A 12222-nucleotide genomic window follows, 5' to 3' on the forward strand; every position below is an offset into this window, starting at 1 on the left:
TATTTGTGTGGATTGTGAATTAATTTAATTTAATTATGATGTGATTGATTGAATTCTAATTAAATTCACTTGACAACAACGTCTGCTTCTCTGATATTATTTTCGTGAAAATTTTGAAAGGTTTGTTACATAATATTATAGTTCGTTCCGTTTCCATGGTAGAAGAGAAGTGAGATAACTGCAATATTGGTTGGATTTTTAATATTTTAAATCTAAAATACCAAACAAAACGTTCTTAAATTTCGGGGAAATTCCGAATACAAAATGCGTCAGTGCTGTGGTGTGGTTGAACATGTGAGTGGATGTGCAACATGCTGTGAGGAACTCTGTGAATATGTGTGAGTTTATTTATTTGCTGGCTTATTTTGCATATCATATTTATTGTTTACAAAGTCTTGGCATTTGAACTAAAGAGGTTGAACACGAAGGATGCTTCAACAAGTACAATAGTATACAGTGGAAAACAGATACTTCAGCAGCACTTGCCTATAATCGTGCTGTGATGTTTGTTGAACACATGGAAATGGTAGTCTAGTAACTTAATAATTCTAAATCAGTTTGCACTTGCTGCAATTGGTTCTCTTGATTTCCTCGCTAAAGTATGAATTGAAAATAAGTGCTTATATGTTTGGCGAGTTTGTTATGTTTCAATACCTTGTAAGTTGCCAATATTCCCCATTTTATACATACATTTATTTATAATAATGTCAAATTGCACTTCCTGCCCTCTACTTAACCATTACCAACACAAAATACTTCTTCTTAATATGCATGCATTATGACGAAGGAACTCTGGTTGATTAAACTTTAAATTTTTTGGGACATATATCTATATATTAGATCAACGTCTCGACGGATTTGGTCTTTTCGTGACGGCTTCATTCATCGCTCGAAGTCCCTTCTTCCACGCCTCCTTTGTTTCATCAGTGAATCCTTTCCCCAGTTCTTCTTCCAACACTCCCATTAGGGTCACTCCCAGAAGCTGTTTATCAAGACAGTGTTAATTTTCCTGTTCACCAAAGTAGGTATACCAAAATTATCACATTATACCTTAAGATCTTCATGATGATATTTTCCTTTTGCCTTAGCGATGAACGGACAATTTTTAGGGTTTTTCCCAAGGTGTTCAACGTATGAATTGAGCCCAGATACGCAATTCTGAGCTTGAGCGAGAAAGTCTTCATTCGTCGGAAGCTTCATGTGGTCTACTTCCGCAAAAGCTGGAAACATTTTCTGTGCCTCAGGCTTCAATTCAAAGTAACTAGATTACAGAAAATATTTTATCAATCTTACACTAATCGCATTTGTTTCTTTCACTTACCGTAGGAATGTCTTGGGACCGATGTTACCATTCTTTTTGGCAGTATTCCATGTGGAGCGGATCGTGGCCTCATCCCTTTCGTTGAGAAAATTCTCCAAGATCCTCTGGCTCTCCGACTTTGTCGACGGATCTCTTTGACCGGATGAACTCGCCTGGGAGAATGACAGGTAGGTGCTTAGAACAATAGCGGAGATTTTCCATATGTGTACCAACTTTGTAGCCGCGAGGACACTCTGCTCGTCCAGGCCGAGCCTCCAGAAAGACCACCAATATTGCAGTCAATATGTAGTGGACCAGCATGTTGAATTTTTGAAATTTCAAGTCGTTAAGCAGTTTCCCCTCTTGCACTCAAACTCTTCGGTCTGGGTTTCACGGAATGATATGAGAGCGAGCGCGATTGGAAGCTGTTTTTGAAGTCATCGCGATGAACATAGCTGTACTGTTTTTGACAGGGCACTGGGGACTACGTGCTTTGAGCTACAGTTTCGGAGGCTGATAATATTGAAACCAAAGTCGACCGAATGCTGTAAACCCTCAAGGCGTCAATCTCATTTGAGGGCGACGGATGTCTTATCCATAGGGTCATCTAGATTAGTTGCGGAGGTCGCGTGCTCAGAAACCGAGGAACTTTAACGAGAAGCCAACATTTTTTTTATCGTTTTTATTGGGTCATTTCCCCCTAACGAAAAACACACAAAAAGCAATGGAAAAAAAAATGCGTGAAAACTATTTCTTAAATAGCAGTTTGTTTGAAAGATCATTCAAAGCAAATGATTAGCACCTCGTCAGCCAAAAATACAAGTAAAATGACACGAAAATGTAGTCGGAATCGTTATGTTGAACGCAGCTTGAATAGGAGTAGATCACAGAACTTGGGAACAGAATGAGGGGGGAAAGCACAGCACATTGAAACAAAAAGATTGACGACTAGAAACTCTTGTTTTTATTTTTCTTCTTCTCGTGGTGGGCGACCCATTATTATATTTGCGCATCCCAAGCATCAATAGATTCGACAGGCGATCCTATGCGGGATTCGGGTGATCCGAAACTGGATGCAGAATTACTTGCACGATCGAGGAGGTCGGCGTGTCGTACGCACAAATCTAAAACACTGCCAGCGATACTGTGTTCATCTTCAGTTCCTGATGAAAACACAACAATCGGATTATGTTTGGGTACGATTGGGTACTTGTTGAAATAAGATTATTACCAGGCGACGATAAGAGGTTCGTTTTGGCGATGGCCTCGAGCCACTGAGCATTGTGCCAGCAGAAACGTTCATTTTTAATCCGCTCTTCCCATTTGGTATCCGACTCGGCAATCAGCATCAGTCCTCTCTCGCACACTTTTCGAACTTCTAGGTTTTGGTCGGTCATGAGGTCTAGAAAAGAGGCCGGGATGTCTTCAAACTAATCAAATCACGTCGCTTTATTGACCTTGTTCTTTTTTTTTCAATCTTAATCTGAGAACTGTTTATACTGACTTTGTTCACGATGATGAAGCGTATTTCATCATGTCGTAGAAGGCGATAGAAAACATGAAGAATCTGCAAATCAAAAAAAGCCAAAATTATCATGAACGAAAAATCATTGCGATATAAAATAATTTTACTTGTAGAACAAATTCGTCATCTTCTTGTTGCGTTCTTAGTAAATTCAATAAGGTAGAGATTAATCCTGAATCGATCAGGTGAAGGCTTGCCTCGGTAGCTGCAGCGATTGATCGTAGTACCAAAACAGCAGAGAGTTGAACATCGAACGGACTGGTACCTTAATATTACAATATGTGATGAAGTATTGCATATCGTTTTGTTTATTCGTGAATTACCTGGTTGGAGATGCTTGTCTATCCAGTTTAAGAAACGCTTATCGCTGATAATCGTTTCCCATCCAGTAGATAAAGAGAATTCCCCAAGGTTGGCCAGCAATCCTAGAGCTTCAACCTGAAACAGGCCGATTGATAACTTTAGTGTTCGAAAGATAGTTTCCTTAGAAAAGTGTCTTCTTCTCTCACATTGAAATAATCGCCAGAACATTTCAAGATGGCATCGACTATCTTCTCCATAACGACAGGATTGCTCGACTGAGATGACAGAGCGTGACCGGCAGCATTGCGAAGTAACTTTATTAGTACTGCGTCTTGATTTGCGATCGCCAAATCCAAGAACAGGACAAAGTATTTGCTCTGAAAATTCAAAAGAAGCGACGTTTAATTGCTAGAATTGAAATGGAATAGCGAAATAGCATTTGTACTTGAGATAATTCGGTAGCAAGCTTTGGAACATGAGCTAGATTAACAGCCAGGGCGAGTGGAATGGACGGTAGGGGAATTTCTTTGCAACGTAAAAGGTATTCCAAAACGAAGGAGAAGCATTCTGAGCGGCTGATTAGGATACGCCCTCTGTCATCAAGACTAATCTGGTAGACCAAGGCCCAGGCGATATTACCCCCTTGAGAATCGGTCAGCATCATTCGAATTAATGAAGGCAACAATCCCAGTCTCCCTATACGAAGCCTTTAAATCAAACAGCCGGTTAATTTGTTTCCATGGGGCGTCACTAGTCCGTCAATAAGCCATACCGTAAAGCGGGATCGAAGGAAAGGTTATACAAGACACGGGCAGCAGAGTCCTGCACTAGGCGGTGTGGTGAATCCACTAGAATAGCAGCTTTCTCAATCACTCCTAGTTGAGCCATTTCGTCTTTGTTCTCGCCAAAGATAGATAACTTTTGCAGAAACGTCAGCACCAAATAATTAAGCTCTGTAGATTCATTTCAAGGCGTTTAGAAGGCGAGCAACTGCAGTGCAGGTGAATTATTCGTTACCGTTAACACTGGAATGGATATGTTTACGCTGAAGGGTTCGGATGAGCAAAGAAACTATCCCTTTTTTCCGCATCTTATCCTCGACACCGGGGTCTTCCGACAAATGAAGTAACACGTAGAAACAAGTTCTTATGAGTAAAGTTTGTTGCAGGAGCGCCGTTTGAAATTTCCGATGTAGACCGTCTAATAATCAAAGATTACACATAAGTAGAGAACGATTGAAACATTGAATGCAATTTACTTTACCTTGCTCGAAATGTCCTAAATTCAGTTCGCTTTCCCACTGCTCAAACCTTACAAATTCTCCACGAACAATTTCCATCAATAAGGAGCCAACTTTGAACCGTGTGAGCATAGGGTGGAATGAAGAGTAAGAGGCAAAATAGAAAAAAGTGAAGGCAATGTTTACAGCTAGGGCGTAATGCTTCCGTCCGTCCTCGCGTAGTACACGATATAGAGCGCCAATCAAAGATTCATTGAGGCTCAGATCTTGTAAATTTTCATTTTGTTTTGCCAGCTGCAAAATGAGAGAAGTTCCTCGTATTTTCCCTTCCAGCTCTTCATACAGCAATTCAATGTAGGAGTCCAGTTTTCCCATGGAGGCTTGTTCATCCATTTGATGGTTGATTATGTCAACCATGTCATCATTCCGCATCAGCTGGCTACTTGTCATGGGTCTCATCTTATCACTCATATTTGCAGGCTTGTTGTCTGGTCTTTGTTGTAGGTAACTCAGCAGTTGCTGGACTTCATTGAGTCTTGAACTAGGTATTAGTTTACATTGATGGATCACTTCTTTGGCAAGCCCATTGATGTCTGTTGTGGCATTCAAGCTTTGGACTTTAATCATCTTCTGTGCCTCCTAAAAAAAGAGCAGAAGATTAAACGTTAAAGTTGAAACTTGACTTTGTTATCATAAATTTTTCTAGCTTTTATTTTTTGAATGTTATTGTTGTGACAAGTTTCTAGTTTTGCAGTATTCATCTTACTCTTTTTTCACCAGCCATTGGTTCTCCATCGGTGGAAAGAAGGATAGCTTCTATTCGATAGAAAACGATAAGAGCCTTTTCGATTGGGTGTACATCGACAGAATCGAATTTAATTCGCCTTTACATGCCCAATAAAAATGAACGTTATTGAAATTACGGCTCATTAAAACTACAAAAATATTATTGATTTACCTTTTGAGATATTGAGCATTATCCGAGTCGCACATTCGGCAGCTTAAAAGGTTACGCTTTCTTAATCAACTTTAGTTTAAAAAGTTGAGATAGACGTGAACCACGGCTCTTTTATTTCTACAAACATCTAATGTATTGAAAGTGGTTGCCAGGCAACTATTCGGGTGTCTACTGCTTCCCTTCCCAATTTTTTTGACGTATATATTCCGCGCAATGTTTTCTCAAAACAAAATATTTATATCGAAATACCGCGAAAACTGGCTAATTTTAAAAAAATTGTTGTGATCATGTTCGAAAAAAAATGAAGCGGTTTTTCCCCTAATGTAATGATATTTTTTTTTTCATAAACTTGTTTAAACAAATCTGTTGAAAATTGTTCAATGGAAACCATGTATTTTCTTAGCTAACAATAGAGACATACAGGGTAATTATTACAAAGCAAAATACCCGACGAAGGCTTCCTTGAGAACAAGTGAAAACCAAAGAGAAAAATTCGAAAAAAAAAAATTGTAATTAAAAAAACATGAACACGACTACAGATTAAAAGCAATCACGGGCAAGACGATTATAAAGACTTGATAATAAAAAGAGGCAGTGAAAACAAGTGGTGTTGTGCATTAAAACCGTCCTAGTCCTGGCAGAAAATCATACCAAGATTGCCTTTCGAGATCGAGATTATCTTCGATAACAAATTTGTGATCTCGCGTATTCTCTCCGTTTGACATTGCCTCAACCACCGATAGGAAGATTCCAAAGCTTTTTAAAAAGCACAGAAACTCTGGTATCATTAAATGGGGGAGAAAATAGTTAATATATATTTTTTTTTTCTGTCAACAAAACAGTCTTAAAGTTTGCTGTCCCGTTACACTGCCTTGAGCTCCGCGCGACGACTATGGTCATGTTACATTTTCAGTGTCCCAGTGTATTAAATACTGCGCGTGCCCTTTAGACAGTACCCTACGAGCGTGCACGGTGTACTTCTCACCCCGCGATACACGCTCTTCTATGCCAAAATAGCTTAGAATAGATTCTTTGGGAGTTGGTTGATAGGGATTGGTTTGGGGACTCGTGAATCGAAATGAAGTGTCTGCGCTAAATAGTGCACTAGCCAAATCTGGTTGAGAAGATCGCTTCCATTTCCGCACGAATCTCTTACGCTTGACTTCGCCAGTCTTGGTAATTCGAATATCCTTTTCACTTAAACGCGTCTTCAGTGGACGAACGAAGAGATAACCAGAGCTGCGCGGAAGATTCTGATTTTGGGTAGATAAATTGCAGAACGGATTGTTTAAGCCGTCAAAGTTTTGGGGCGGTGGTATGAACATGTCTAAAGTTCCCTTCGAAGACGTTTCGTCGCAACTGGTTTCTACCGGAGTGGTCAACGAAGCTGAAAAGGATGAGACACTGCTTGAATTCTCTTCTCCTCCGTTGGTCCGTTTACGCTTGTTGGTCTTTTTGCTCGATAAGACCATCAACTTGACTTCGTCAGAACTTATTTCACAGATGCTCTCCTCAGATGTTGCTCTTTGCTGGCGAACCCGCAAAGTACGGTGAAGTTCAGGATCAGACGGTCTTGCTCGCTTTTTGGAAGGTTTTTCTCGTTCTTCACTCATTGCTAGTGACGAATGAGCTCTCTTGTTTTTACGAAACCCTTCAGTCTGTTTCTTCATGACCGGTGGGGTCGGAGAAATTTTCCTGTACAACAATTTCGATTGATGACATTTTTAACTTTGAAAAGTTAATAAATAGCAAGTACTTACTCGACAACTGTGCCTTGGGGAATCGAATTGCGTTTTGTCCACAACTGTAGTGTGTGTCGGGACTGTGGGGCTAATACAGAAGGAAATGTAGAGGGCAATTGGAAACGCAATCCCCACATGGTCTTCTTCTTTTTCAATTCTCGTCCGCACATAAATCTGATAAGATAAAAGATGTTGAAGCAAAATTCTTCATAAAGTGTAAGCAAAACACATTTTACCGGTTTTTGAACTGCCAGAAAGCGGCCAGTATCCTGGTTCGTTTTTCAGTGTCTGTCAAATGTAATAGCTAGACGAGAAGAAAGAAACATTGAATTTTTGAATAACAGTCAACAACAGTAACGAAATATTGTACCTCGCCGGAAGGGTGGAAATATTTCCAGTTATTCTCTATGAACGGTAATATGCTCATATCTAGATCGTGGTATTTCTTTGTCGTTTCCAGAGTCAAATTGAAAAGTGCAATGTGAGCCATATCCGCTAGGGTTAGCTCTTCACTTAATCTCATGAGGCGTTCTTCGTTGCCATTGTTGCACACGGAGCACAAGAAAAGAAAAAACCTGAATAACTCAAAAGGTTAACTGATTTGTTCCTACAACATTTTAAGGAAATTTTTACCTGTCGCCGTATAACAAAGGTTGCTTTAAGATAGATATGCATTCACCGTGAAACCATTGCGAGCATCCACAACACTGCAGCATTCGTTTAAACCATTCACCCAACTGTCCACAATAGCAATACTTTTGCTCAGCATTTGTGAAATGGTTTGCATCCCACCTAAGATTCGCCAACTAGATGCGAGAAAGATGAAATGTTGCATTAAGAGTTATTCCACATTGTTGTTTTATACACCCTTACGTCGTACGGAAAGCTACGTCTTTTGCGGATCGTGTTGGAAGAACTGCTGTTGTTGTTGTTGACTTTACCCCGTATATCTGGTTGCGAGTTGGCAATCTTATTTTTTTCCCTAGCTTGCCTCTTTTCCATGCATCTCATGCAAAGCCAATCTGTTTCTCCATTGGCAAACTGGCTTGGTAATGCAGGCTTTTTTGGAAAAAAAGTCAAAGAAGGTTACTAAAATGCTCACACACTGATTACTAAAAATAATACCTCATGACAGCGTTGATGGTATCCTCTTCTGCAGCAGTGACACAATAATATTTTATTACTAGAAGTAGACTGTATACTCTTGCACAAAATGCATGAAATATCAGTTTCCTCTTGAATTTTAATTTTTCTTAGATCACAAAAGTGAGCCCATCTTTCAGTATCATCTCCAAACTGAATAAGACACTTTTCTTGAAATGTGAGAACCTGCAAGTATAAATTTATAATAATACTTTTCGGGGAAGTTGAATGCACTAGCAAAAATACCTGAACAATTGTGCCAAAAATGAAAAGTCCATCTTCATCATGAAGAAGTACATCTTCACCTTCAGTAAATGTTACACGATCAACGGTTGTAGAATCTGGTGCTACAGGAGATTCATCTTTGGTCTAAAAGAATAATTTCTTGTTATTAACCGTGCTAGCAATTTAGAAATTTTTAATGAAACATACCAAGGCTTTGTAAGAATGTGACATGTTGAGGCTGCAATCAGGTTTGTCGTTGGACTTCAACCACCTTATTCCCCTCACCTGTTGCTTAACTCTTTCTAGTCACTTGGCAAGAAGAAACATATTTGTCTTCAATTAATTAGTTTGGTCCAGAACACATCGAATGAATTAAATCTGAATTAGCATTCGAAAATCATTTAAATTTACACAATCGGTCTAAAGATCCATTCGTTATAAATATGAGGAGCACTCTTTGGTTATTTCAAATAGTGAAATCGTGAGATACTGATTAAACTACCAACGAACATTAACGATAACTTAACAGCGGTTGAAAACTTGAAACAGAAACGTCAAAGTTTGAAGGAATTTTATCGACAGTTACCACTAGACGCCATTTAACCTTGATTTTCAAGCCTAGCGGACGAATGAGAAACCGGTATTAGAGCGGGAAGCGAAAATTTGATTTCTGTCTGTTTTTGTCTGTTGTCTTTTCGTTTTTTTGTTGTTTTCAGTTTAATGAATTATTTATTTTTTCTTGATGATGTCCACATTAAATTTACTAAAGCAACTATAAAATCGTGGATTAGCTTTTCGCCAAAATGTAATTATCATCAAATCTAAAATAGCTTATATAGCTGATTCCGAATTTAAGATCATCTTTAATTCTCATAATATACTTCAAAAGTGAAGAAACGATGCCATTAGAGACAGCATTCGTTTCAAGAAATATAGTTAAATGGGCTAGCCGTTAAATGAATTTAGAAAATTAAATATTTCTGCATTTTAAACTTGATGAACAAATAACAAAAAAAGGCGGATTATGACGTATTATTTTGTTTATTCGACACACTGTACTATTTTGATCAAGGTTCACTCGAAGGATTTTTGTGCTAACATGTTCGATTGTGGTACCAACAATTAAATTAGATTAGGAAGCAAAATCCATTAAGCTCAACTGGTTCCATAACTAGTTTTTGCTGTGTAACCTTTTTCTCGACAATTTTCCGCTGTTTATTTTGAATGAACATCGGTGTTCGTCAAACGTAATAAGACATGTACTGCAGAGCATGTACTATAACTAGGGGCGACCGAAGAATATTCTTTTTAGAATGGGAAAATTCCACTGGTTTTCTGCAGGAGAACAATGATAGCAAATAGTTTCGGAAGTAGATTATGAAAAAAATCTAGATAATATTTAAAACAAATTAATTTAAACAATAAAAAAATTCCGGGAAAAGTTGCTTCAAACCCATTTTAAAAAGTTATCGAGTACGTCAAATATACTGGTGTTAGCCTCAACATCATTGATTAGACAACAATCAAAGCCAACAAGTACCGTTTACATTTCGCGGTATTTTTTTTATTCCATGAAATTTTTTGCTTTAGCCTTAACATCATTGACTAGACATTCTGACATTCAAAGCCAACAAGTAATTTAAAATAAAAAGTTATTGAGTACATGATAACTGAATACTTACCTACTGGCGTTAGCCTTAACATAATTGATTAGACATTCAAAGTCAACAAGTAGGCTACATCTTAAATTCCATTCACGGTAACATATTTCGAAATTCAGTTAACAAGGAATTAAGCGACGAAGTAGATGTCAAGGAAATCAAGCCGAGCTTAGGTTACGCCTTGTTTCATCTACCCTGGTCGAGTGCCTTCGGCAGCAATGGGAAACATGCCCATTTAATTATTGGCGACCAATATATCCTTGATCAATGCGATAATGATTTAATTCATGAAATATCAGTTGATAATCGAATGTGTTTTCATTTGCCGAACTCGAACAACATTTAGCATCGGGAAAAATCTTTAAAGAAACAACTGAATCACTGGCATATCACTGTTCAACATAGATTTTGATGCCAATTTTAGTTAGTTCATAGTAAATAAATTTAGTATTAAAGACGAGACAAGACCACATATATTCACTTTGCCAAACTCGCCCCTTTCAATTCAAATTTAGGTCACTTTTGCTTTTGCGATACAAGTCATTCAACTAACTATGTACACATCTCATCAAACCTGTTGCAAATTATGCCCAAAGCGATACTGTCTGATGATTCAACTTATCAATTCAGAAGGTTTAAATTGGATCACCTTGCGACCCCTTTCACTTTGCAAAACGGGTAATACCCTTGATAATATCCTTCTTTTTATACTCTATTATATGTTTATCATGTCCACTGAACTTGGCCTTTCAAAAAATGCTTCCATTCTCTTTGCTGCTTGTTTTGGGGTCCGACCTAGGTCGACATCATTGAACGTCCTTATTCCTCACGTAGACAAATCAGTATCGATTTAAACATGCCAAATAAGAATATTGAATCAGATGAAACTGACATCTATAAAAGCCCGCACGAAATCCAGATTGCCCCAGTACTGAAATCTGTCTCAATTGCAAACTATTCAACATGAGGATTCAATTATTTACTTGGTTAGTGATGGCTAGTGCGGTACTGCTCGCAGTCGCTTCCGCTAGAAATATTTCTCCCGCTTCGACTTATAAGCCCAACGAACACGTAAGCAACATTTTTGGTCAAAGATTTCATTGTGATTTTCGATTGGAAATTAAGAAATTAAACTATTCTGTACCGTATTACATTAGGCGGCTAAACCCTCCAACTTCAAGTTTCCGAGTGATGACGTGTATTCTACTGGTTATCGCCGTATTTTCCACCCAGACGGCCGTATTCAAATCGTCAGCTATGTCACTGATGCAAAACACGAGAGCGAGAGGAAATACCAAGAAAATAGACCCGTAGCTTCTTACCCTGCTCCAGCCTATCGAGCTCCTCCAACAACTCCACGGCCATACGTTACCATCACATCTGCACCATTTTACCCGGCTCCCATTTCTCACGTCGTCGTTTCTCCGCCTTACGGTCAGACCCTCGACTTTTCTTCGCCCTATGATGATCCCACTTATGTCACCTCTAACGTCGATCTTTCCACGCTGTTTCGGGAAACCGCTTCGAGAAAATTTCTTCGCCATTAATATAAGCGTTTGCGATAAGTTAATGTTAAAGTAATGGGAAAATATTAATAATAATAAAGCGTGCATTGTCAATTTCTTGCATTATTTCCAACCAGCTTCTAAAATGGATCAGAAGCATTGATCTAACACTTATAATTAAGGAAAATTCTTAATATTCTGATATTTTTAAGACTTATTGAATGTGAGGGTCGTGTTCGTTTGGTAAAAACTTGGTAAAAACAAAAATATCAACTTTCGTTTAAATTCTGTTTGCGTCATGACCGATTCAACACCTAAATACCGTAGGCCTACCCGGTAAATACTTCGTGGCATACGCAGCACGATAAACCTCACTTGTGGGGTGAAATGTCGTCCATATGTCATATTCTATGTCATATTCGTTCAAACATATCAGACGTGGTGGCCGAGTGGTTAAGGCGACAGACTGCTAATCTGTTGTGCTCTGCACGCATGAGTTCGAATCTCATCCTCGTCGATGGTATCTTCTTTTTATTACATTTTTAAAGATAAGAAATTAAATCAACTCTTTTCGTCAGTTTCGTTCGTCATTATCTTATGCTGGACGATCGGATAACAAC

General features: G+C 38.5%; 3 protein-coding genes and 1 non-coding gene across 4 annotated transcripts; 1 reads left to right on the forward strand and 3 right to left on the reverse strand.

Moving 5' to 3' along the window:
- Positions 1–333: 333 nt before the first annotated feature.
- LOC124202674 (kinesin-associated protein 3-like) lies at positions 334–5500 on the reverse strand. Its single transcript, XM_046599026.1, has 15 exons — positions 5327–5500; positions 5135–5252; positions 4392–5007; positions 4146–4328; positions 3901–4081; positions 3574–3835; positions 3335–3505; positions 3149–3263; positions 2933–3090; positions 2805–2867; positions 2532–2730; positions 1535–2463; positions 1322–1473; positions 1051–1261; positions 334–982 (listed from the first exon to the last, which is right to left on the reverse strand). Exons 1-12 carry the CDS (start codon positions 5359–5361, stop codon positions 2300–2302), a joined length of 2265 nt encoding a protein of 754 aa, XP_046454982.1. The 5' UTR covers positions 5362–5500; the 3' UTR covers positions 334–982; positions 1051–1261; positions 1322–1473; positions 1535–2299.
- On the reverse strand, positions 842–1621 carry LOC124202906 (globin C, coelomic-like). Its single transcript, XM_046599412.1, has 4 exons — positions 1535–1621; positions 1322–1473; positions 1051–1261; positions 842–982 (listed from the first exon to the last, which is right to left on the reverse strand). Exons 1-4 carry the CDS (start codon positions 1619–1621, stop codon positions 842–844), a joined length of 591 nt encoding a protein of 196 aa, XP_046455368.1.
- A 202-nt stretch (positions 5501–5702) lies between the features above and the next one.
- Positions 5703–9063, reverse strand: LOC124202677 (metal-response element-binding transcription factor 2-like). Its single transcript, XM_046599031.1, has 10 exons — positions 8848–9063; positions 8644–8745; positions 8458–8580; positions 8194–8397; positions 7942–8127; positions 7702–7874; positions 7439–7643; positions 7305–7372; positions 7087–7242; positions 5703–7021 (listed from the first exon to the last, which is right to left on the reverse strand). Exons 2-10 carry the CDS (start codon positions 8665–8667, stop codon positions 6223–6225), a joined length of 1938 nt encoding a protein of 645 aa, XP_046454987.1. The 5' UTR covers positions 8668–8745; positions 8848–9063; the 3' UTR covers positions 5703–6222.
- Positions 9064–12037: 2974 nt separating this feature from the next.
- On the forward strand, positions 12038–12119 carry Trnas-gcu. The gene has a single exon. It is a non-coding gene; the product is annotated as a tRNA-Ser (tRNA).
- Positions 12120–12222: the final 103 nt, after the last annotated feature.

This window comes from Daphnia pulex, chromosome 9 (assembly GCF_021134715.1).
Source record: "Daphnia pulex isolate KAP4 chromosome 9, ASM2113471v1".
Taxonomy (NCBI): domain Eukaryota; kingdom Metazoa; phylum Arthropoda; class Branchiopoda; order Diplostraca; family Daphniidae; genus Daphnia; species Daphnia pulex.